Source organism: Misgurnus anguillicaudatus, chromosome 14, assembly GCF_027580225.2.
Source record: "Misgurnus anguillicaudatus chromosome 14, ASM2758022v2, whole genome shotgun sequence".
NCBI lineage: Eukaryota > Metazoa > Chordata > Actinopteri > Cypriniformes > Cobitidae > Misgurnus > Misgurnus anguillicaudatus.
In genome coordinates, this window is record NC_073350.2 from 18427534 (window position 1) to 18455367 (window position 27834).

The 27834-nt window shown below is 37.1% G+C and overlaps 1 protein-coding gene across 2 annotated transcripts; it reads right to left on the reverse strand.

The window, feature by feature from the left end:
* Positions 1-194: 194 nt before the first annotated feature.
* synpra (synaptoporin a) lies at positions 195-27834 on the reverse strand. 2 transcript variants are annotated; one of them, XM_055184903.2, is made up of 6 exons: positions 27691-27834; positions 27511-27576; positions 5736-5860; positions 4779-4977; positions 1319-1510; positions 195-1232 (listed from the first exon to the last, which is right to left on the reverse strand). In XM_055184903.2, exons 1-6 carry the CDS (start codon positions 27706-27708, stop codon positions 963-965), a joined length of 870 nt encoding a protein of 289 aa, XP_055040878.1. In that variant the 5' UTR covers positions 27709-27834; the 3' UTR covers positions 195-962. The 2 variants fall into 2 exon arrangements, with proteins under 2 accessions (XP_055040878.1, XP_055040879.1); XM_055184904.2 differs by lacking the exons at positions 27511-27576; positions 27691-27834 and adding an exon at positions 9386-9563.

Below are 27834 nucleotides of genomic sequence, written 5' to 3' on the forward strand. Positions count from 1 at the left end.
GAGAGATATCTGCATTTTGGTTCTGCAAAAAAGTCCTCCGATGATGTAATATGACGATTTTTGCATCATCGGAGGACTTTTTTGCAGAACCAAAATGCAGATATCTCTCCTCTCAGGGGGAAATGATGGAGGGAAACATGGTCATTCAGTAATACTGACGGGTTTCTACAGATACAAAGCTGAATGCTAAATCGGTGAAGTATCCCTTTAAATTATGTACAAATTTCACAAATTCACATTAACATGTATAGAGAATGAGATAAAGCATATTTGGAGTGCTTTCCAAGGAGAGGGGTCCAGACTTGGAATTGTAACCCAGAGGGGGATAGATGTACTAGCTGAGTGTGAGACGATGGGGTGGAGGAGGGATGCTGCAAAAACTGCCACGGGACAGAGGCGAGGGACGGCTGATTGGTTGGATTACATGACCATGTTCCTCCCGAACTTAGTTAAATAAACTTAATTTAAAATCAAGGTAATATGGCACAACTTCATGCAGTTCAAACATCAGCGAGTCATATAAACATGGACCACAGATTTTTTTTTACAGTAAAATACAACAACCACTGGCATGACATTATTTTAGGGATTCGAATTCTGGAAAACCTCACAAACAGTAATGAGTTAACATCCCAAAACATCAACAGTAATAAATGAAAGCAAACCTTCATGTTGACATCCTAACTCCACATGCATTGAAATTTACATCTGATTGTAACAACCAATGATATTTCAGTGCTAAATGGCAAAGATTGTTAGTAACATTTACAACAGGTAAAGACAAAAATCTCTCTCATTCTTACAAACGGTATTTAGGACAAACAATCTGCTTTATTAATATTGGTTATAATATTTAAGAAATATAAGATGCTTAGTTAAATTAATCTCCCTCTTTCACTTTGTGCTCATTGTTAAACTTGCGCCCTTATTGGATCCCTGTTTAGGGGATGAGGCGGAGGGGTTTACTGATTGGTGTAGGAGATGGGCCCACTTGAAGCATAATTTCCCACCTGGCTATATTCTGATTGTGCAAAGTCACCTGTTCCAGTAAAAACACCTCCTCCTGATTGATCAAAGGTTCCCTGACTGTAGACCTGTTGGTTAAAGGCAGTGGCTTGTTTTTCTGAGGATGAAACGGGATACCGTGCTGAGCCTCCCTTGTGCCACCCCGTCTCTTTAAATACGAACCAGATGTTTCCAGCCCACAGCACGAAGTTCAAATAGCCGAACACCTGGGAAAAAAGAACAAGTTAAAAATGTAAAAGAATGAGTATACAGACAACTGACATTCGTGGTTACAGTAGCAGCTCTTGCTTACCACAGACGTGTTCAGGCCAGACCACCTGGGACCGTACACTGAGCCGCACTTGTTGGCCTGCACCTTACAAGCCGACATGAGCAGAACCACCTCATCTGGATCAGTGGCTGCTTTCACATCTGACAGACCTTTGGCCCAAGCTGAAGAGCTCACTAGCCACATGAATGAAAACACCACAGTCACAACGAAGTCCTAGGAAGCATGAAGAGCACGTGTTACAAATATTTTCAGCAAATCTCATTTCAAGTAAAACCTGTTATTTCTCAGTTCTAGGTGACTCATGTAATCGATGACTGGCCTCATTGAATTGCAAAAACTGAAACATCCGTTAATGGATGTTGCTGTGCCAACATGTCCTGGCAAGCATGATTGTAACCACAAAACAAACACACAAAAATGATACATGTCAGCTTTAAATTCAATAAAGGTGAATTTTATGCAATCGTAATGGGGCAGTTTCCCGAACAGGACTTATCGTCCCAGACTAAAATGCATGTTTGAGCTGCTTTAATTTAGAAACATCTTACACTGACATATCTTAACATATATCACTGCCATTGTTTTGTCTAAAGATGCACAATGTTTTTGTAAGGTATTTTTGAAAACACTACTTAAATGTCCTAATATAACTAAAGCCTAGTCGAATACAATCTAAAACCTGTCCGGAAAAGGGATTAGCTTAAGCCAGAACTAGGCCTTAGTTTAATTAGAAAATATAACAAGTTGTAACAAACATGCCTTACTTAAACCATTACATCTGTGCATTTTGAGGCAAAACAAAGGACACTGATGTATTTTAAAGGGATAGTTCGCTCAAAAATTGTATTAAACCCACGAATTACTCACCCCCAAGCTGTCCAAGATGCATATGTCCATCATTTTTCAGACAAACACATTTTCAGTTATTCTAGAAAATGTCTTGGATGTTTCAGTTAATCAAATGTAAAGTTACCGGGTCCACGTCCTTCAAGTCCAAAAAATGTGCTCCCATCCTTCCCCAAAGAAATCCAAACGGCTCCGGGGTAATCCGCACGGTGTTGCTGCAGAAATATCCAAATTTAAAACTTAATATATGAAAATAACTAGCTTCCGGTGACGCCGCCATCTTAGACTCCTCTGTATTCAAGAGAGAGTATCAGCGTAGTGTACGCAATTTTCTTAGTGACGTATGACAAATTCGGAAGGCGGGGGCACAGAGCAGCAGCAGATAAACCTCCGTAAACTGCGTACACTCTTATCTTGAATGCGGACGCGACTAAGATGGCGGCACTATCGGAAGCTAATTATTTTTATTTATAAAGTTTTAAATATGGATATTTCTACAACAACACCGTGCGGATTACCCTCAGAAGGCCTTTGTTTATCATCCTGGAGCCGTTTGGATTTCTTTGGGGAAGGATAAATGCAAATTTTTTGGACTTAAAGGACATGGACTCTGTAACTTAACATTTGATTAATTCGAAACATCTAAGACATTTTCTAAAATAACTGAAAATGTGTTCGTCTGAGAAAAATGATGGACATATGCATCTCGGACGGCTTGGGGGTGAGTAAATCATGGGTTTAATATCATTTTGGGCCGAACTATCCCTTTAAGATATGTCAGTGCAAGTTGTTTTCAGTTTGGACAGCTCTTACATTTATTTTAGTCTAGGACTAGTCTAATCCCTGTCCGGGAAACCGCCCCTAAATGTTAAAGGCTCTCTAAGCGAATCTGCGAGACGTTAGTTATTGTTGACGTTTGAAACTGTTTTCAAACAGACGGAGCTAACTCCTCCCCCTCCCCCTCCCTTCCGTGCTTTCATGAACGCGCCCAACCCCCACCCCCAAATTCTTTTTGTCGTTTATTGGCTGGAATACTTTGTTTTGTTTTGTGATGCTAGGTTTGGCCACTTGTTGATATTGCCATTTGTGAAGCCTGGGCTGTCTACAGAGATCGCGTTTTTTTACAGTTTGATCAGCGGACAGGCAGCAAGCAGATAGTGAGGAGATGTTTCCGGTATGTAACAAAAAATGTTTTATGGTCTAAAACGCTTCAATTTGCTTAGAGCGCCTTTAAGTAGGACACATAGCTGTCTCTTACAAATAGATAACTTTTGTTGTTTTATTATAAATATTAGCTTGTTTATTGGTTGGTCTTCCCTAATAGCAGAACTTGGACACGGTCCACAAATATCTGAGCATTTGTGACCCTGTCTGTAAAACCCCAGCTAAAGTCATTTAAAGCCAATTACTGTTTTCTAAATAAAATCCAACATAATGTGAAGAACATTCTATCAAAATATTATTCTGATATTACGCAGTGCCCGAAAATAGACCCCTGCTATTGAAAGTTACCAAGGGGACAATTTACGGGTGCGTAATATTATTGCGCCTATTGCAGCCATGTCACAGCAGCAAAGACTTTGATTAATACCCCGAAATGAGAGTATAGACCCCTTCACGATTCACGTCACAGGCAGTTCCCACTGCGCATGTCGGGGTCAGAAAAGTCATTACAGCAGATCGAGTTGCGTATTATTCGGTATCGTCAAAAATGCCTATTTACCTCGAGGGCCGTGAAAATCGCACCAGGTCTTCCGTTAAGTTTTCCCGATTCATGCAGAATCTCAAAAACAAAAAATACAACATCTGCTGCTGCAAGCAATTAACGTGCAGGCTGGGACAATGCAAATATCAAAGAGGCTTGTGTTTGTAGTGCTCACTTCATTTCAGGTAAGTCATAATTTTTCAGCTGTTAGATTAAACTAGAAAGCCTAAATGGTATGAACAGTTTGACCCCATGCTGCGCGTGCACCCGATAGTCATTCAATGTTTACAAACCTTGAAGGGGTCTATAGTTCCTACCATCGCCCTTGAAAATCGTAACTTTTAATTTTCTGTCGGTCTTAGCACTCAATGTAACTACAAAAGAGTCAAGTTTTAAATAGGAAAAATATTGAAAATCTTTGATTATTTTGTAGTGCAATGCTAATGGTCTAATCAGATTCAATGGATTACGCTAAGCTATGCTAAAAGTGGTAGCGCCAGACCCTGAGATCTGCTGAATGGATTCCAAAACGGTAAAAATCAAATGTTTAACTCTAGGGGGGCTGGAAAATTAGCATATTTTTAAAAAGTAGAGTTTCCCTTTAATATTGACTGAGTAAGGTCATGTAAAAATTAAAATCAATGTTAACTTAAATCAATGAGTAAAATCAAACTCAAACCTAATCTCACCTTGTAAAAAAGATTTGTTGGTTTAACTTGAATGAAGTAAGTTACCTGGTTGCCTTAAAATCTTAAGCTAATTCAATTTAAAAATATTAATAACTAATTTTTTTTTGTTAAATTACCTCAACATTTTAAGACAACCATGTAACTTGAACAAAAAATGTTTTCAACAGTGCAGAATTACATTTTAGTCTGGATTTTACAGGCATGGTCACTTTAGGTTATATAAAATAACATCTGGGCTCACAATGAGAGGTCCGCGGTTGTTCTCACGATACTTGTTCTGATAAAAGATGTAGACCACAGTGGCCAGAAGCGAGTAGAGAAAGGCGAAGACAGCAATGGTGACAAAGAACTCGGCTGACGAGGAGAAGTCTCCAATCAGGTAGAGCCGCTCTTGTCTCCTGCCCTCACACATCGGTACATCAAATTCCACTCGATTCAACCTGTTACAATACGTTCATTGCACAAAAATGTCATGCCTTTTATACAGTTTCATTTTTTAGATATGCTTTACTTCAGCCCAGCATGAGGCCAAACTGAGATTAAAGCGATAGTTCATACAAAAATCAAATGAAATCCTTTCATCATTATCGTTCCCAACTTGCATAATATTCTTTTTTTTCAGTGGAATGCAAAATTTAAAATTACTTGACAGTTATTTTTCTACTCAATATATTATTCAGAATAATATATTCTTTTAACATTGTGTCCCAAAGTTACGTGGCTCAAAGCTATAATAAGACACAGCACAAAACAGTGCCAAACAGTTCGACTCTGTTTTATGCTGGTCAACTGATATTAAATCAGATATAACAGCAAAATATAAGGTTCCTGTCATACAGTTACGTCTATTTCTGCCTTGTCCTCCTTTGATATCTCTGTACTTGAAGCTCATCTCTAGTGAATACAGTGGGAGACCTGAGGGCTACTTCAAAGCATCACACTGATGTGGACATCTTGTGTGTGCTTGACCTTTCAGGGCAACTTAATAGATATTAAGTGTATTATTAAGTCTACAAAAGAACTTCTGTCTGTCAAAAACAATAACATGCCACATATTAGAAATAATTTGTATCTATTTTTTTAAACAAAGAATGATAGTCCTGATTCAAAATAATACTCTATTGTCTTGTACTTAAATTGACTATGTATGACTTCATATATCTCTATAATCACAACACATTCACACTACAAACTTTACCTGAATGGATAGGCAAAGTTGATGCCGATACTGAGATTGCTGTCGGTCTTGTTGATGCAGTCCACGCTAACCCTCAGTTGCCCAGAGTAACCTCCACATGTTGCAAATGCAAAGATGGCAAAAAGCTGCAGAGATACAGAACACATCAGAATAACAATATCAATGTATTGCCACATCTGTGTTATTTTAAAGGTCCAGTTTTTTTGCAGCGATTTTTTTTTGTGTAAACGAAAGTTTAATGATTTTAGGAAGGATTGTTCCAGTGCACTTATGCAGCCATTGTAGAGGTGGGGGCTGATACATCAAACACCCGAAAATTCTCGGGCCAGCATCATATGTCCATATTTCAGTCAAAACCGTTCTATTTCATCATAAACAGAAAATAGGGCTTCTTTAAGTGTAAAATACCGAACTTGTCCTTTAATACATGCTTCTGGTCTTTTGTGAATGGTTCATGTGCATGTTAATTTTTCATCAACGTCCCTCAGTTATCTGTCACACAGACATCACATTCCATAGTCCAATCAATGGATAAAATCAAAACTTTATCTAAATCAATCTCGATATAAGAATTGATCCATTTTATGAGATAATATTTTTCACTGCATCCAATCTTATAACAAAAACAACTTGTTTCTCACACATGATCAGCATATATATTTTGTTTAGTAACCATAAACACGTTAGGATGATTCTCGCGAAATTAGACTTATGAGGTGTCATGAAACATTTTGATAAAAAAGTAAACATGCAAAGTATCAAAATAAGAAGCATACAGATACAAACATCTCTTCATGTACTATTTTGCACATAAATTCAAATGACATCATACAAACCAATCTTGTTGTTTTTCCACATTTAAGGGGAATTTTTTCATTACCGCAACGTGTCCATGACTGGATTTGTTTTCTTTGACATGGAAATATTTATAATTAAAAAATCAAAAAAATTAAAAGCTTCAGTGCATGTTGTACTATAAACATGAAACATGTGCTATTTGGTGATCATTGGCATAGAGACAATAATAAGGAATATAAATGTGTCCAAGAAAAGATTTATCATCCTCCGCAACAATTTTCAATCATTGTTTAAGCCCTCAAGGAACTAATATTTTCAAAAAAAGTAGTTGGAAGGGACATAATTGACTGTGACACTCAAGATGGCTACCAGGTAAGCAGTTCTTATTTTTTCTCTCCAGATAAAATTTTAAATTTTGTTTGTAACAAGACAACTTTTCAGTTCTCATTACCGAAAACATGAGTTTGTAAATGCATATATTAAATGTAATATCATGTTGCGGTAATGATAAATGTTGAAAATTATAATCTAAAAATGTAAATAATTCTATAGGAAATATTTTTTAAATCCTCTAAAAATAATGGTTATAGTAAGTTCAGACCATTGAAAAGTGGGCAGATCCCAACGGAGATAGAGGACGAACTAAGCTTGTACCAAGTATGTGGTGAGATCGTAACAAGGGCGTGGTGAGCTTGAACCTGCTTACGTCACAAGTTATTTTTTGGACCCACATCCAATATGAAAATTCAACTGCAGTAGCCACTGTTCAACCTGAAGAGGGCAGCACACAGATGTTTTTACACCATATATTGTAGTATTGAAACACTTTATATTCAAATGTCAAGAAACTTACTAAAATCAATGAACAGCACTAATAAAGCATCATTCTTTCAAATCATTAACTAAAAAAAGTTGGTTTAGGGTTTAGTTACACTCTAAAAAACAAACGGTGCTATATAGCACCAAAGCAGTTGCTTTGGATCGTAACGATAGAAGAACCATTTTTAGTGCCATATAGCACCGGTGAAGAACCAGTGAAGCACCAGTGAAGCACCAGTGAAGCACCAGTGTAGAACCATATAGTGCTATGTAGAACCATATGAGGTGCTATATGGCCCCTATATGGTTCTACACTGGTGCTTCACTGGTGCTTCACTGGTGCTTCACTGGTTCTTCACCGGTGCTATATGGCACTAAAATGGTTCTTCTATCGTTACGATCCAAAGCAATTGTTTTGGTGCTATATAGCACCGTTTGTTTTTTTAGAGTGTACTCTTTCATCTTATATGTGCAAAAATTAAAATTGGCTTCAAGGGCTTTTTTTTTAAATCTGATGCTGAACACCTTTTACGTCTGGTTTTCTTGAGAATTACCCGTTAGGGGATAGGTGCCAGGCCCAGAAGCACTGCTAAAACATGCAAAGACTTTTTTTTGTAAAACTTCAATTAAAGAACTGAACAAAAAGCATGACAATGACATTCAGCATGGACAGACAAAAACTTGCAGCTGGAAAGATGAACCCAATGCAAGGCAGTATGCAGTTTGCCAATAAAACCTTGCTTGGACAAGGCTTGGCAATGGACTACTTCTAAGCACTTTATTCACGTATTCAGTCCATAATTAGTCTTATTTGTGATTGGCTTTACAGCCTACAGTACTCTGAGGTCTACTCTATTTGGGAATACAGGTAAGCATTCCAAACAAGATACCTGGAATGATTAAGGACATCACCATGGCAACATAAAGACAGATATGTAGCAATGTAAAATGTCTTTGCTTCTGAAACCTCCAAAAGCTCACAATGGCATCGATCTGTGTAGGTTTAGGGAATCAGATCTCTGAACATCTTCTCTTTGATACTTTGTGAGATACACTGGTAGCCAAATCCCCTTTTTGCACAGCATATCCATTGATCGTGAATAATGATTCATTCATAAGCTAACAAAAGTAGGCATCTAACACCCATTCAGAACCACAAATAATTCAATATGAGAACAGTGCTAGCAGCTAAAAGGTCTCTGGCACTTGGACGAATAAGTGAATACTATTTTTTACGAGTAGGAGAGGTACATGATTCTGTTTTGGCATAGTTGTTATTTATATGCAACAAATTGGTGAATTCAGCCCTTTCGATTACATCCACACATATCTGACACCATTTCGGTTACTTAGAGAAAAAAGTCTGGATTCCAAACAATGCAAAATTATGAGGATTATTTCAAGTTTACAATTGCACTGCAGATGCATGCCTGTTATTTGTACAAAGATAAAAAAAAGATAATCAGGTGATTTAGTATTTAATACATCAGTAACAAATTTAGTATCACTGATGTTTAAGTTGGAGAAACAAAGGATGTTCTTTATTGAAGACAAAGCACAGATTTTCAGCATCTTATAGCTCAAAACATCTGCCATAGAATATCATTGAAAGTCACCAAATTCATTTTGGGATGAATGTGATAAATATGCAATGAATATCTCACTATTTTCAACAAAATTGAAAACATGTTTACTAGCAAGTCAAAGCATCATATGAAATGCCACAATCACCTTTGTTTAAACAGTGTATAAAGAAATTAAAACCCAAAGACAGGGTTTTTTCATCCTGTTTAAAAAAATATACAGCTGCACAACATGCAAGCAGGTCTGACCTCAGTGTACATTTCTGCCAGAGCTTCTGTGGTAAAGATTGAGGGTCATATCAGACCATACCGATATAGATGCCATTGTCTCATTAGGAAAAATACAGATATATTACTAAAACTCGATATAACCTCCAGCCCTAAGTCAAACTGTGCAACAACTACAGTACACACCACCTGAAGGCTAAAGATTTCAAAGCTAGGACTTACCGGTGCAAAAATGACCATACACATTTAAAATCAAGAGATATCCAGCTTCAAAACACGAGATGGTCTTCCAACAAGTAGCTTCTTTTGTATCTCTGTATCTCTTCGTTAGGATGGAGAAGGAGGGAATATGAGCTCAGAAGAGTGAGATAGGAGAGGGCTGGCACTTCAATGCGGGTCTCTAAGCATAACCCTGTACTCTGCTCTGGAGTCACAAGCAAATACAGGGACTCTACAGGAACTACGAGTAGTTACATATCATACAATATATTGTAACTACACAAAAAGACTATTTTAATAATCATATGATAAATCATGTACATGTAGATATCTAAATATCCCAGTGTCTATGTGGTATTATGTGTTATGTCTAGTATGTTAAAGAAGGTTATAAGCTGTAATAAGTAACAACAGGTTGCACATTTTCTCCATTTCCACTGATAAGGGCAATATAACAGTACAAATGTTTAATAAACATGCTTTTCTTTTTTCACTAGCATTGAGTCACATTGATTTACAGCATACAAAGTTTCTTGTTGGAAAATGCAAAACTCATTATGTATTTATTAAAGATACAGCAATAAATTAACAATAAATAAATAAATAGATATACTCTTGATGGCTGAAATCCAGTATCAGATTGAGTTATTTGGCACACAGGAACTGACTCACGCCTAAAAAATGAACTGGTGGATACTTATGCAGGTGTGGTAAGGTTTAAGACGAGGTCTGAGCCTTTAGTATTATTTGGATGTAACAAAGTTGACCATATGCCAAGCAAACTTTTCTGACTTTTGTTAAAAGTAGTAAAATTTTGTCTGTGTTATGAAATTGTGAGATGAATTGAGACATCGTCAAAATAAATTTAATGCCTAAGTTTAATGCCTTCCAAAAAATGTTTTTCTTTAAATATATAAACATACAATACATCAAATGAAAGAACAGACCCTCTGCTTAAAAAAAACCCCGTTTCATCCTACCTTCATTAGTTCTCTTTGTATCACCTATCAAATATGGGTAGGTCTCTTGAAAAACACCCAATTCTGAGCAAAAAAGCCGAGATAATTCCACTTTTGTGAAAGACTTTTGATAGAGATCAGATGCAGAGCGATCTTTAAAACATACACAGAGTTCTTTCTCTTTCTCGTGAGGTCCTTCCAGGTTGTATAAGATGCGGAAGTGCGGAAGTCTGGAAATTCTCAGCATTGGCAGGGAAGCGTTTTCTCTTAATTGACGAGTTATCTCGTCAATGGCGGCGAAAGAGTTAAAAAACTTAATTTGATTCTGCAAACAAAGCTGTATTTTTGAATGGCCTAAGGCCGGGATTAAGCAGTTTTGAAGTAAAAGTATTTGATGAATGTGTTTTCTGTCAATGTCATTATCTCATTTTTGACAGAGGTGGCGCAATTTAGCGACTTTTGCACCTGAGCTCTCCATCTCTTAAAGGGGTCATAGTGTGAAAATCTGATTTTTTTTCATGTTTAAGTACTGTAATGTTTAGGTGCTTATAATCAACCTAGATAATGTGAAAAAGAACAACCAAGTAAATTAGTTTTGGTAAATCATTCTGTGCAAGCATGTGAAAAATTAGCTCGTTCAGATTTCGCCTGTTTTGTGTTGTAGGTAGCAAGGCCATTTACATTAATCTGCACTATCCAACCACGGCACTGCCATTTAGTGTAGAGAAATGGAGAGAGAAATTCAATTTCAACAAACCACCATCATTGCAATCAGTGTTTGAATTTCATCCGCTCATTTGCATTTAAAAGGACACACCCAAAAACGGCACATTTGCTCAGGCCTACAAAGTGGCAATTTTAACATGTTATAATAAATTATCTGTGGGGTATTTTGAGATAAAACTTCACATACGCACTTTGGGAACACCAAAGAATTATTTTACATCTTTTAAAAAAATCGCATAATATGACCCCTTTAATATAAGACAGCACTGGCCTATATGTGGTTAAAACAATGCTTTCACAAGGCTGACCACAAAATGCCTGTATAAATTTCATGCCAGAGAAACTTGGAAAGCTAAGGATATGTCAGGTCTCATGATGTGCATTTAAAAACCTCAACTTACCAAAATTGAGGCTAAATTTAATACATGCAAAAGATTGTTACTCCTAGCATTTGACCTCAAAATAACATAAACATCCTACCACCCTGTTAGAAAAAATTGTCCCCAGCTTTCACTGGGGAAGTGCCCTTTAAAAAGGTCTTAATATGTACCATTAGGTACACATATTACTAATATGAACTCTATGTGCAAAGTTGTAATTTATAAAAGGGTACCACCACAGTGACCATTGGGGGACATATTTTTCTAACAGTGTGGCAAAAAAGGGTTTCCTCATGAATTATCTATTTAAGAGTTCAACTAAAATTCAGTTTAAAGGATTCCCTATTGTGATCATTAGACTTTACAATACATCTAGTCCCAAAGAGTATTAAGACCATCCATTCACCACAGGATGCCCAGACAGGCACTCTTGAGTTGACGCAATCAAATGAAAGTGGGTCTGACAGCGGTGGAATCACAGTCGGCATTAGCTGAATCTAATGGACAGGTGTGAGAAGCCCATGGGACAACAGGTGAGGAGTGTGTGAAATCTCAACAGTGAGTGGGAAGGATGAATCTCTTTTAGAGACCCATATGGGTATAGCACCTGTTGAGTGGGTAATGAGGAAAGGTCTGGTCTTTCCCTACCAGAATATTTTCAGTCTCCGCAGTCATCACAGAATGATGAGACAACTTTAAACAGTATCAGACGAAGAAACCGTGTCATGTCATGTTATATTCAGTGGAGGAAAAGCTTGGGTTTGGGGAAGACCTCACTTTAGATAATAAATAAAGAGGTTTTCAAGAAACAAAAAAACTAGTACAGAGAGCTGAAGATTTATTATATTGAGGTTCTTTAATTTTTTATCTTTTTTTTTTTTGAGAAAATCATTTATTAAATGTAAGCTTCTCACAAATGTCTCCATGAGTTTCAGAATAGATCTCGACAAAAGTCAACATTATTAAAGATTTCAATATGAACTTAAACACGTCATCAAGCCTGGTTTATTTCAATTAACTGAACATTACATTTGAAAGTCATAAGCACATTACAACAATCTATAATTAACTAAAAATAATAGTCAGCTTTATGACGTATGCTATGCAGCCTTCATATGCGACCTCCGGAGGCTGCAGCCTTCGGATTGAAAAAATAGCCTTGTGTTGCGTATTTAAATATTTAAATGCACATAACTGATCTTAGATCAGGCTAACAGTGTTTTTATGTGTCTGAGCAAAGTGTAGGCTAACAAATGATGACAAAAGATATGTGCATTTTCAAAGCCACCTACGCTGCTCCCACAATCCCCATCATTCAGCCATACTGAAACTTGAGCTAAGCAACAACCAGGGCTGCTTAACAACTTCATACAGTTCCTCAAACTTAAACATGTAGGTCACAGATATCCTCAATCACACCATGCAACAGAACAAGAGAAACACTGAACTGAATGATCCATATCATTAAAGTTGCTGCGGTATAAAATATACACTGCATTTCCTCCTAATAAAAGACATGCTGCATACTTCTACGTATGTTAAGTCAATAGTGTTAATTTAGTATACTACAAAACTCTTTGAATAAGATAGCTGCCTTCTGGCTCACATGATGTGAGATACAAATATTTTATGACATATTTATGTTACATGTGATGTTTAATTAGCCATCAGGCACATAGTTCAGTACAGTGCCGTATGCCATTAACAGACTGTTGAATTACTTCATTAAATATAGCCTGGTATTTAATATATATATTTAAGCAATATTGCTCGTGTAGGAGTGTGATATAGCTCTATATCATCACGACTCGGACCAAGACCGGAAACAAGGCAGGAGCAGTGTTGTTACAAGTAACATACATTTTTGCGATGGAAATATGCAATTTCTGAATGCAGAACTACTCGGCCATAAAAACACCTGAAAAGAGATCAAGCCTCAGCCAAGTAAGAAAAACGCAAAAGTAACTTAAAAGTAACGTAAGTATTACTTTCCATGAAAAGTAACTAAGTAACGCAAATAGTTACTTTTTTTGGGGAGTAACTTAATATTGCAATGTATTACTTTTAAAAGTAACTCTTCCCAACACTGGGCCGGAGTATAAAGGGTATGCAACAATGTCACTTTTCCATGACGAAGCTCACCCTGTTGAGTGGCAAAATATTTAGCAAAATGGCTGGCTATTCTAGAATCGGCAGCGAAAATGTCAGTATGACTGACAATTATCAGCAAACATGACATTTAGTTGGACTTGATAGTGACCCTAGCAACTTGTCATCCCACCTGTGGTCAGTGGACGTTGACATTGCTTTTCCCGACATTTATACATTCCTTATTCTTGCTAAATCTGTACAGTCTATCGCACACCAGCTTTTTCTTATTTAGACGCGCTTTCATGTGTTTTTTCGCTGATTTCACACTGTACAGAAATTCTGCCGCTCTGTCTTTTGCCACTCAATGGGCTAACCGCAGTCACTTTCACCGAAGGTGATGTCACGTGCATACCCTCTATATACAAGAAACAGGTGAAGACAATGATGACTAACACAACAGGTGCAGACAATTAAAACTAAATGAGGGGAAAAAAACTAATAAACTAAGGGGCTGTCCACACGGAGACGTGTATCACTGTATACGTATAAATTTTTTATCGTATTGGCATTTCATCCACACGGATCCAGCATTTTGGGAGACTGAATCCGCTATTTTTTGAATCCGGGTCCTAAAGTGGATAAATCTGAAATCGTCACCCTTGTGGTTTCATGTGTACAGCCAATCCGTATATTTTGTGAAGCGAAAACGTCATCACATCACGTGTCGGAAGCGTCACACGTAACAGCAACAACAATAACGGCGGACGACGTGATTGTGTTCATGCTACAGAAGCTACTAAAGCCTACTAACTTTTTTTTCCCGCAAAATCTATTGCTTCTATAATTGTGGTGAGCAACAAGCGATAATGGACAACACCATACGTTGGTTTTGCGCATGCTCAAAGTCTTCTTCTTTGTGTATAGTGTATATCTGTGGCAGAATTACAGTGCCCCATACTGGTCCAGAATATATACTACACCGCTTTCAGTCGGTTTCAGTGGTTTCGTGTTTACGGATTATTTTTTTAGAACAAGGAAAAAAAAAGATTGGATAGGGAATGCACCGGCTTCGTGTGGACAAAGCCTCAGACAAGACTGTAACATAGACTCAGTAAAAAATTATTTTGTTTATTATTGACATCATAGACTATGTGGAGGTTGCAATCCAAATAACCGTCATCCTTTACACTTACATTGAGAATTTTTTCTATAATTAATGCAATAATTATATAGATGTATGTACCTTTATTCAAGTAACAGAGAAAGAAAGCTGCTTACTAGCTGCTGTATATGGGGTGCCAGTTAAATTACAAGTACAGTGCATGTAAACACCAGTGGCGCCCCCAGGATTGTTTTCATGGGGGGGCACAAAGGGGCCAGTACAAATCTTAGGGTGGCACAATTAAAAAAATTATTATGCCTGAATCTAATGGTCAACAGTTTTCCCATTGCTTTTAATGCTACTTGTATAGTTGTTCTTATTTATTACTAGTATATGATTTACTAGAGACAAATAAAAATTGCAAATAATTTAAAGATCAGATGGTGGAATAGTATTAATCTATCACAGATGAGTATCGACCGATCATCGTTTGATTTGTGTATTTAAAATACATTATTTTATTACAATGAGTTATATCCAATGTTATCCAGTTAACATACTGTAATTAAACCAGTGACATACTTTAGTCCTTAACACGTTTCTAGTCTTCTATAAAGTTTTCTCGACGTGGGCACCAATCTTACCTCTCTCTCTGTCTCTCTCTCTCTCTCTCTCACACACACACACACACACACACACACACACACACACACACACACACACACACACACACGCACGCACGCACGCACGCACGCACACACACACAGACGCGTTTGAAGGGAAAAGCGTGTTTTCGGCAATTGCGCAGCCCAATTCGCTTCATTGGCATTTCGCATCGCCCCTTGCGAGGACGCGTCTGTCTGGGCATTGCGTCTTTGCATTGACTTTGTATGTAATCTACTCGCGCAAATCGTTGAACTTGTGTTTGGTGAGTATGCCCCATAATGAATGGAAACACATTATTCCCTTCGCGGCACCGCAGGCAGTGAGTGCATGCACAAGTGCAGCGGGTACACTGGCAAGAGTGGAGCAAGAACTTCAGCATATGTGCCGGGCACGGGCGTCATGCACCATTTTTTTAAGGGGGCACAGTGTGCACAGCTCACAGAAATGTGTGCATACACAGACATCAAACGAAATATTATAGATTATTCAGTCTTTTCTATGGCACTTACATTTGTAACAAGCTGAGCGCCCCAGCCTTCATGCAAAAACCTCCAAAACAAAAGTGTTGACTTTTATATCAAATACTATTCAATCGGATTAATGACATATTGGCATCATATTTACATCTGAAAACGGCATGTTTTGTTTATTTACGTTTTGTTTAATGACTTCTAATTGTGTCATTAATGCATTTTGCAAAACAACTGCATTATCCTATGAAATTAATGTAATTTTAAATCCATAAAGTACATAAACAACGAAAATGACATAAGCTATAGCCACGTGATTGATTTTAATGTTCAATAACGATTTGAAACAATATGTTTAGATAAAATTATTAGAGTAACAGACTTTTTTATTAAATGTTACCTCGTATGTGAGCATGTGTGATTCTGCGCCCCCGTGAACTCTGGCGAACTTTGGCGTTGTGCCAAGAAGATAAATCTAGAAATCTCTACTAATATAAAGTCCAGACGGTCACATTTTAAACTATACATTTTCTACACAGAGGAGGTTAACAGCACATTACTGTCCTGGGGTTTGGAAATGTTGTGGGCGTTTCTTAGACGTTTTAATTCCTCAGATAGCCAAATGCAACAGCAAAGCTTGTGAGTGCGCTCCGACGCTGATGACGCCAGAATAAAGAAATTTAACACGATCAAAGCGGCGAAAATGACAAGTGAAAGTGACAATGATGCAGCACAGAATTGATAATATTGCGCATATTAAACAGATTAAAAGACAAGTAACAGATTAATGGATGCTTCTTTGATTTTGAGGTTGCATGCAAAATCCAGTTGGCTCAAAAACCGAAGGTCAGTTTGAATGGGCATGACGTCTCTGGTGCCGGTGTTTAGCCCCGGGTGGCCCCAGCCCAATTTAAACCCTGACAGTGATTATCTAAGTTGAAACAATATGCTTTATATAACCTAGAATTAACTGAGTTTTACTTACTAGTTTGTGAGTTTCTTCTGTAATGCATGCAATGGCTGAACAGGAGCGAACAGGACGTCACGTGTACGTCACATGGATGGTAGTGCGGCTGCGCGTAATGGCGGGTAAAGGAGAGGGGAGGGGTTAAGGTTGTATTCTATTTAACACATTATACAAATGTATTTTATTTTTTTACATAGCTTTTAGTGTACATTTTAATGAATACATATTACTACTATTATTTCAATCTAAAAATCTAAAAAAAAAAAAAAATATTAAAAAAAAAATCTCATTCTGTTTGGGGGGGCCACTGGGGGGGCCAGTGACTTTTATGGGGGGCCGCGGCCCCCCCTGGCCCCCCCTTGGGGGCGCCACTGGTAAACACAAATGTTGTTTAAAACGCAGCCTGCACAACATTAAACCTTTTTGTAAGTGCTACTGAAGACCTTTGATTATACAGCAGTCATATTTCACAGTTAAATGTATCAGATACAGAAAAAGCCCACTGGAACCTTGCTAGAAAAATTAATTTCTCGGGTGGTGTGTATTGAGTTACAAAGGAAGCTATTTATTTAAACCCAGTGGTCTTAGCCTGAGAAACTCTGGGAATCCAATTTCTCATTTATGTGAATCGTTATCGGACCACAGCAAGAGAACCAATGGGAGTACAGCAGCAGTGGTCTTGCATGAACATCACATTTATGGACAAAAGAATTTCTAAGCCATTTTGAATGAGTAAGCTCATATTGAGATCATAAAGACTGAAATCATATATAGTGAAATTAATGGAACTTTGATGCTCATAATGTCATGATTTGGAGACTTCAACTCAAGATCACCTCAAATGAAACTCTCTGCTGCCCTCCACTGTATCCATTAGGAATTACAGTACTTACTAAACATTACTAGACATGCTGGTACATTACGTTCTGTCTAAAATTAAATAAATAATAAACACATTGTGTGAATTTTAAAGAGGAACATTTTTCCTAAAAAAAAGTAATATTTGCTATACAGGTTTAATATATAACTGGTCACTATCAGAAGATGGAAATATAATATGCTAAACATTTTACTACAGGAAAACATGTTTCATAACCAACCAAAAGTAGTGCTGCTACATAACCATCATAGTACACATTAATATACAGTCCACTCTAAATGTCAGAAAGACTAAAAGGGCAAACTGCACACAGTTATGTAATAGCAGATGTGTTAAAAATGCTATTGAAATTATATGTAATAAGCGCCATCTAGTGGGAACATGAAGGTGAGCATAAATTGTGTGAAAATACACACTGAATGTGCTTTTAAACACACACTCATTTGTATAAGGATGTCAGTCATACCACTAGCCTATGTTTTACATGGGGCAGGTGACCTCATGGGGTAGACATGTTAAAAATGTGACCATACATTTATATCTATTTCAGAATAACACTCCAATAAATGCAAGTCAAATTCCAGAGGCCCCAGGTGTGTCACTACAATGATGTTCTTATCTGTATTCGGTTAAGCCACTTCCACTTGTTTACTTATCTTCAGTAATTAAAAGAGAGGTACTCAATATAATGTGGCTTGTTTTTGGTGTGTGCCTCAAATAAAAGTGCGAGCCAGTGGAGCTCAAACCAAGCGGTGTGCATCAATGCACTAGATACACACTCTCACATGAATAACCACATGCTTGCCCAAACAAACAAACATGCGCACAAAACCCCAACATCCTCGCTTCAAGCATTGTGAGAGGCTTTGGAGACCAACCCCCTCTCCAATCACCTATTATAGCTGTGTGCTCTTCTTCAGTCCCCCAATCCCTCACACAAATACGCACACTGGTGCGGCTATGAGCGGGTGAGTGTTATGATGCCGCCGTTTGTTTATCAATCTTTCCCAGCTGCGTTCTGCAGGGCAAGAATGAGAGCGCAGAGAGGAGAAGATTACACCAAAACAGCCAAACAGAGCCACTGTCTCACACTCACACAGCGAGCGAAAGAGAGAGAGAGAGAGAGAGAGAGAGAGAGAGAGAGAGAGAGAGAGAGAGAAAGAGAGTGAGAGAGAGATGGATGGATGGATGGATGGATGGATGGATGGATGGATGAATAAGCCAAAAAATGAACAAAACTGATACACCCAAGTATACTCTTACTTGACTGAAGACTACTGTACTTGGGAATACATGTCTGGACACTGCAACTTTATTTGGCTTTCTTTACCCTTTAAAATGAACAGCTCAAATGCAAAAACCACTAAACGCCACTTTTGTCAAAAATAAGATAATGATATTGAATGAATCAGCACGTATACGTTCATTAAATACTTTTGATTCAAATCCAATCCAATCGTGTGTCGTGGAATTTTAGTCACATCAAATAATACCATTAAAGAGTGAAAGTCAAGGATCACGCAGACACACTGCTAACAGAATTTTCTTTGTCTGAATTTATTATATTCTGCAGAATAGTCTGTCGCCCTCTGTAAGCAGAAGTAAAAAAAATAATTATTTTGTTCTCCGTGAACTCTAAGGACTTTGTAAAATGTTCTAGTCCTTTGACATTTTACTACTGAAAAGACAAAAAGAACAGAAATCTTCCACTAGAACAGAAGAACAGGATTTTGCATATAACAATTATAAGTTCATAAACTATAATTAAAATAAAAATAAAAAATCTCCCACTACACGTGTTTGTAAAATTTCAATTATTGAGCTGCTCTTTTTTCCCGGGTAAAGGAGGTTTACCAAATATATTAAGATATTGGCTGAATTTTATTAGAATTGGAGATTTGAAGAAATTAAAATTTGTTAAATAAAAATCAATGTCTAAGTGCCATTTGTGAAAATAAGGCATTTCAAATACTGACTAATAACCTTTTTATTGCCATTAAAGTGATATAATATTCCTGAAACTAAACATAAGAGCCTGATAAAAATAAAGTAAGCCCATACAGGTTGATTGAACTTAAAAACATTATGGAAACTCGTTGCCCTAAAAAAGTTAATTTTGCCTGGTTGAAATTACAATAAATTTTGAGTTTAATGAACTTAATGTTTTAATTTCTTCCAATATTCCTGCACTCCCATGGCATCAGTTGATATTACTAAACATTTGTGAGGAAACCTGTTTGCATATAACTTTAGTTTTTATCACTGTATATTATTTGATGTTATAAATGGTATTCTAACACAAAATTAATGACTGACTTTAAGTCAATCATTGAATAAACGTGATTCTCCACAGAAACACACAAAACTGTTTTTAGACATACATTGTCAGTACTGTGGAGAGAAATACAATAAAATGTTCTGAACAGGGTTCATGTACGGAAACACTGATCACCTGAACGGTGACTTCACAAAATTATCATTTACAACAAAACAACATCAATAATATAAGAGATTGAACCTATGACATTTTATTAACAAATATTTGAGTAGAGAAAGTTCTTATCAGTTTTTATTCTGTGAAAAAGCAGAAAATGATCTAAATATTCAGGAGCAAAGGATTATGGGTATTCCTCACAACATGAACTAATAATTTTAAGTTCATTTTACTTGAATGTTTTAGTTTAATGGATTTTGTAAGCTTAGAAGTTAAATCAACTAAATATTTTAAGTTTTGGCTTCAAAACAGAAAATATTAAGTGATATTTACTTGATTGTTTAAGTGAAGAGTGTAACAGTTACTTGAAGGGGTGTTCATAAGACTGACATGACATCTTCATGAACATGAAGGAGATTTTATGCATGTTTATGACAACTGTTACTGAATGTCATTCACTCAATTATGTAATTTTTAATGCAAAGGTGACGTTTTTTGATATGACAACTTGACATAAACCAATGCATCATAACTTGTCATGACATCTTGACATTACCAAGAAAACATAACTTAAATCTGTCATAAACATGACATAGCAAATAAATTATCAAGAAACTACCTAGCTTTATGGGTTAACAAACATTAAATTGTTATGTGGTTGGTTTTGTCATTGGCTGTCATATGACCAATTGTGTCTGACCACTTTTTACCAGTGATACAAATTGAACTTGTCATTAAAATGTCATTACGTGTTAATACTCTGTCAAATAGTTTTATAACAGCTTCATGAATATTTTTCTTGACCTCAACTGCAGTGGTACAAATATAATTTGTCATTAAAATGTCATTAATTGTTAATACTCCTTTAAATAGTTTTATAACAGTATCATAAATATTCTTCAGTTCATAATGTTTTTTTTAGTTTCCTCCAGGTGTTAAAGAAATAAAATCAATCATCCAATAATAATAATAATTAAAATTGATAAAATTATATTTTATTGCATTTGAAGACAGATTAACCTAAAATTAAATGAAAACACTACAATGGTAGGTTAAGCCATGCAGCGTCCATATCGATGCAAAAATTTGTTTTGTCCATATCGTTAATTAAATTAAATAATTATATTTGTTATTAGTTTTTTCATCTATTTTCTTCAAGATTTTTTCATTTTCAGTGGTGGCACCTAAATTATGATGCCTAAAAGATTTATGACAAGTTATGTTGTCTTGGTTATGTCAAATTGTCATAACAAAGTCATTTTAAACAATGTCGTCTTTGCATTAAAAATGACATAACTGAATGAATGACACTTTACGACAGTTGTCATAAATGTGCATAACATCTCCTCTTTATGTTCATGACACGTGTCATGTCATGATTATGAACGTGTCATGTCAGCCTTATGAACACCCCTTCAAGTTAAGTGTTACCAAAATGAATGCTCACATACAAAAAACATGTCATACACACTTTGCATCTGCTCTTTATATGTTCTTTTTGGTTTCGTGATTTTGTCAGATGAGGCAGATCAGAATGCACCTGCGTCACATATAAGCTTGCTATTGAGTTGCATCTCTTTACCTCTCTGCTTTCAGTCTGTACTGAACACTTCAGATTCTCTCTCTGTCAGTGTGTAGGACTTCCTGAGTATGTCTGGGAGGTAACTAAACTGTCAAATGCAAATGTATATGCAGAACTATCTATTAAGTGTTTTGCACCCTCAACCTTTGCCTTCCTTATCCACTTCATTCATGCAACGCTTCATTTAAATGATTCTCAGTATGTGGGGAGTATAAAAATATCTCATGTTCTTGACTTGCACTGAAGTATCAGTCACTTGCACGATGCCATCTCCATGAGATTTCAGTTTAAGGTAACAACAATGATTTTGTCTTAACCTGATGAGAGGAGAATATTTTTGGGGGTTCTAAATAAGTTTGTTTTAAACATAAAAACTAGTAAGCTTTTCCTCCATAACAACTAATTTTGGCTTTCATGAATATTCCGCTAGTCCATTTGTTTCACCGCTCCCAGTTGTTCTTGTAAACTACTGTTTTATGGGAAAATCTATGTAAAATGAAGGCGACATAGTACGCCACCGTTGGATGGTCCCGCAGCTCATTATCTTTCTGTACAGTGTGCTCAGGCCTGTAACAACCAGTGTGCATTGAGGCACTCTTTGCATGCTTCACTGATCATAAGTAGGCATAAAATCTCATTTTATTTTTAAAACACTGTCTCCCCTTCTTTTCTTCAGTTGCTTTCTCCCTATGGAGTTTCCATGGCTACTTCGTCACATGACCTTACAAAGCCCCACCTCCTGCCCTAAGGTAACTGTCACGGCGGTTAGTCAGACTCGGCCACCCGATCGGGATGCGCTTCGACTGTATATTTCAGAAAGTGTACTTGCATGTGTGTGTGTTTATATGTAGGTTGGTGCTTATGTAGTAACATTTGTGCTGTATTAGAATGTTGTGGTTAGAATTGAAACAAAAACTACATGCAACAGATTCTAGTGCTATAAAACATCCATGCATTCAACTTTTTTTTATTTGTATTCTACAGTTTTCCATTATTCCTTGCATTTTTCTTAATACAGTCAAAAGACAGTGCTGCAAATGTGATGTGATTTAATTTAGCTTTCCAGTCTTGACCCTGCTGTCACTTATTCATGTGAAAAAAAGATGGGTCATGAAACCGTGTTCACAGGCACAAAGTGAAAAATATGGAGAGACAGCCAACCTCTCCCAGATGAATTTCTGCACATCTGCGCACAGACAGCCAAAGCACATCTACCTTCAGTCAGTCAGCCTTTGCTTTGTGAATTGACAGACATCTCTGTGTAGTCAACAAACATTTTCTCTGAGAATTTGTAAATATGTATTCCCATTTGACCATCTTTAACATGTGTGACCTCAGTTCTATAATTCAATTTACTGAATTAGAAATAAGTTTAACAAGCTTAGTGAGAAATTGGTAAAGAGGTCAATTGAAATACATGTATTTTGCTCAAAGTTGCTCAGTGCGTAAAGAATGTGGATGACTAGAAATTTCAAGGGATGATGTGCAAAGGCCAAAGTCCGTTTGACATTAAAACACAACGTCGTACTTGACATCAAAACACAATGTTGGACGGATGTCAAAAAACAACTTTGGCCTGACGTCAAAAGCCAATGTCAGGTTGACAACAAAAAATAAAAACACAATGTTGGACTGATGTCAAAACACAACGTCAGACTGACGTCAAAACAAACTGTCGGACTGACGTCAATGCACAACATTGGACTGTCGTCAGTACAAAACATCATTTTGACATCAAAACACAACATCGGTTTGACATTATAACCCAACGTCGGTTTGACATCAAAACACAACGTCGTAGTTGACGTCATAAGCCAACGACGGACGGATGTCAAAACCCAACACTGGACAGATGTCACAACACAACGCCGGTTTGACGTCATAACCCAACGTCGGTTTGACATCAAAATATAACGTTGTACTTGACGTCAAAACCCAACGTCGGATGGACGTCAAAACCCAACGCTGGAAGGATGTCAAAACACAACGTTAGCCTGACGTCAAAAAGTAAAAACCCAATGTTGGACTGATGTCAAAACACAACGTCAGACTGACGTCAAAACAAACCGTTGGACTGACGTCAATACACAACATCGGACTGTTGTCAGTACACAACATTGGTTTGACGTCATAACTCAACGTCAGTTTGACGTCATTACTCAACGTCAGTTTGACGTCAAAAGCCAAGGTCAGACGGATGTCAAAACCCAAGGTTGGATGGATGTCAAAAGCCAATGTCGGGTTGACAACAAAAAGTGAAAACATAATGTTGGACTAATGAAAAAACACAACGTCAAACTAACGTCAAAACAAACTGTCGGACTGACGTCAATACACAACGTCGGACTGTCGTCGGTACACAATGTCAGTTTGACGTCATAACCCAATGTCAGTTTGATGTCAAAACCCAAGGTCGGACAGATGTCAAAACCCAAGGTCGGACAGATGTCAAAACCCAAGGTCGGACGGATGTCAAAACCCAACGTCGGAAGGATGTAAAAACCCAACGTCGGAAGGATGTAAAAAACCCAGCGTTGGACAGATGCCAAAACACAACGTTGGCCTGAGGTCAAAAGCCAATGTCGGGTTGACAACAAAAAGTGAATACCCAATGTTGGACTGACGTCAAAACACAAAATCAAATTGACATCAAAACAAACCGCCGGACTGACGTCAATACACAAGGTTGGACTGTCGTCAGTACACAATGTCGGTTTGACGTCATAACCCAACGTCAGTTTGACATCAAAACCCAAGGTCGGGCGGATGTCAAAACCCAAGGTCGGACAGATGCCAAAACACAACGTTGGCCTGACGTCAAAAGCCAATGTCGGGTTGATAACAAAAAGTGAAACAGACGTTCTGTTTCGGTTGGAAATGAAAATCTGGTTGAGGTCAAAACCCAATGTTGACCTGACATCAAGCTCTAATATTTATAATTGTTTATAATCAATCTTTTCCACACATTTTGTGTACATTTCTTTTATTATGCCTTTGGCTTAATGTGTGTTAATGTGTTTTCTAGCATTGCAGTAAACCTGTAATGTGCATTAAATATGTATAATGTGTAAAATGTGCACATTTAAGGTGTATGTTATTGTTGGGGTTAAACTGATTTGAATTTCGCTATTATTGAATGTAAACCTTAAAACTTTGCTAAAACAACAAAGCTGGTGGTGGTGGCCCAAGACTTTTGCACAGTACTGGATATAAATGTAAATGTTGCATTTTAAATGCCACTGATCTCAGTGATCTGAGTCATCTAATGTCAAGAGCCCATTAATTGGTTAATTATCACAAATAATGTTTTTTCAGTGAAAAAGAAAGAGAAAGAAAAAGCAAGCATCTAGAAAAAAGAGGTGGGCTGTAGAAGAATCACAGAGAGCAGAGAGGAAACTACAGGGGAAGAGAGAGAGAAAGAGAGAGAAGGCACTGTGTGACCAAAAGTGATTAAGACTGTATGTTTCCCCGGTGATAAGCTTTTCGTTTTTGCAGAGGACACTTCAAATGGAGAGCGGAGAGATGAATTTCCTCAGGAGAAGATGCGTTCTCCAATCCCTCAGCATTCAATTGCAATAATTATCCAAAATGGCGCTGCCACTTATGCTTGCCTCACATTTGCATAGCTTACAGACATTTAAGGTTTTTGTTTAGATTAGAATAATTTATTTTCTACCTGCATAGATACTGAAAATAAAAAACGTGTTTTGAAGAGCACTTTACCCTTTTGACCTTGTGCATTTACTTCTTAAAATGATTAAGAGATAGATGTCTTTTGGGAAGCTAAAGCAATGGCTACACATGACGAAGATTAAATTGATACTACTACTAAAAATAATAAATAATAAGATCCACTGGAAAAGCTTAAAGTCATTTTTGCTAGCAAACTTCTGTTCTATTTATATTTATAAAAGAGGAGCGGGTTACAGTTTCATCAGTAAGCCAGGCTGTACCCAGCCAAAACGCAGTAACCTTGCCACTGTATGTGCTAGAAAGGACCACAGTACTCTCAACAGATGTCTTTACATTTCCCAATGATAGCATCTTCAAAAGATGTTATCTTGAAAGCTTTGCTCTCTAGGGAATCAAGCCGTGTAATGCCTGTGAAGTGCCTGATAAATGCATGGTTATTTAGTAGTAGTTTAGTAGTAGAAAGAAAAACACGGAGGATTAATATGTTTCTTGATTTGATCTTTAAGGTATAGGGTAGTAAAGCCACATGCTGACAAATCTTACAGATGGCCACACATACACAGAAACAAGACTTGTGCTCAAAGATCACATACTTTTTGTCTTGAAACTCATCAGCTAGATTTTGTCAAATGCTAAAAATGTGACATCAAGTCAAACAGACGCTCCCCAACCCATCAAACAAGCCCTTGGAAAAGACAGTTGGCCCTTTGATACTAAAGGCTATAATTAGTTAGTATTTTCTGGTTACTATGTTATGAGGTGACATTTACATTGTAGATCAAAAGTTTAAGAAAAAAAACAGTTTACATTTTAGGCACTACATTCTTTTCACTTAACAGCCAGGGCAAAGGCTTGATCTTTGGAGATTCTGGGGTACTGTACATATGTTGACACTAATGTCAATTCTAGGGCTGGGTATCGATTCAGATGTTCCAGATCGATTCAATTTCGATTCACACGCTATCAAATCGATTCGATTCTCGATTCAATTTTCGATTCCGGGTCTCGGGTCGGTTTTTATTCTCGATTCAACTCAATGATTATAGGTTTAATACAAATACTATATTAATACAAAATAACAGTGAACATAAGTTTACAAGTGGGTAAAATCTAAAATGCTTCCATACCTCTTACTTTTTATGCGAAGGTGGCATCAACATCGACGTAGCACCTAAAACCGCCATTTTAAGCACTGAATGAAAGAATGACAGGCTCCTTGGTAACATCGTGCAAGGCAAAAAAGAGGGTGACATCTAGTGAAGACTAGTAATTTGATTAACGTTAATCTTACGGTCAATGTTTGCAGAAAAAAATTCTGGAAAAAAAATCGATCCGGCTCTTTGAGAATCGATTCTGAATCGACCACGTAAAAAAAAAAGATTAATCGAAAAATCGATTTGTTTGCCCAGCCCTAGTCAATACTTGCAAGTATAACAACCAAAATGTTGAATATATATATGACCCACATTTACAAAAAAGTCATGACACGTTATGCAAGCATGCACATACTCCGTTATATTGCTTATACTGCACCAATGTCAGAAGTAGGCTACTTACATACAAGCGAAAGAAACAAATATCCAACCAATTTTACTATGTTTATCCCATGGTAAATGGCAGAAAAGCTCTGTTTCAAATCTTAGTCTTTTACACCAACATGAAGTAGAGGCATAAATATTATCTGTTAAAAGCATGACCATACTGTAATATAAGGGTCCTGTATCAAATACTACATTTTTAGTTTTCTTCTAATAAACTACATAGTTCAGACGTCAAATTTAGTCATTATAATTAACACATGTGTTTATAACAGTAGCATATAATGTCAGTCAGACCAAAACCACTGAAAGTCACTACTGGTGCATTATATAAACGAGCTCCTTGGTGACTGTATGAGATAAGTGCTTGATCATAAAATCAACACATCCAATATGACACGTTTAATATTAATGACAAACAAATCTTAAATATGCAAGATATTCACCCAACGTGTTTTATATATAAATGCGCACATGTAAGTGTCCTTTTATGATATCGCAGTGTCACATATTTATTCAAAACGCACGAGAGATTACGAAGACCACCGTCTTCTCCACACATAACTGGACCAAGTCTACTGAGGCAATTAGGAAAAGTAAAGAAAAGAGAGTCAAGAGAAAGCTGAGAGGATAAACTTACCCATTCCAAAAGACGGATAAATCCCAGCGGTAATTTAAGCACTTGGAAGGTCCCGAGTGACACAATCTGTAACAACAAACATGAATAACGCTATTCAATTTAAGTTCTGTGCGTTTTACCATTTCACATCAATTCGGTTAGACACTGGCAAATGCACAAACCATTACGACTATTTCCTACCTGGTTAGCGTTTTCCATGTTTGAGAGGAATGCGATGGTAACTAGGATAGGTCAAGACCAAAACAACGCTAAATGAGTGATGTGCTGCTGCTGTCTCAGGCGCGGGAATCGGCTGCGATCGCACCTCTGTACGGAAAGAGCCGA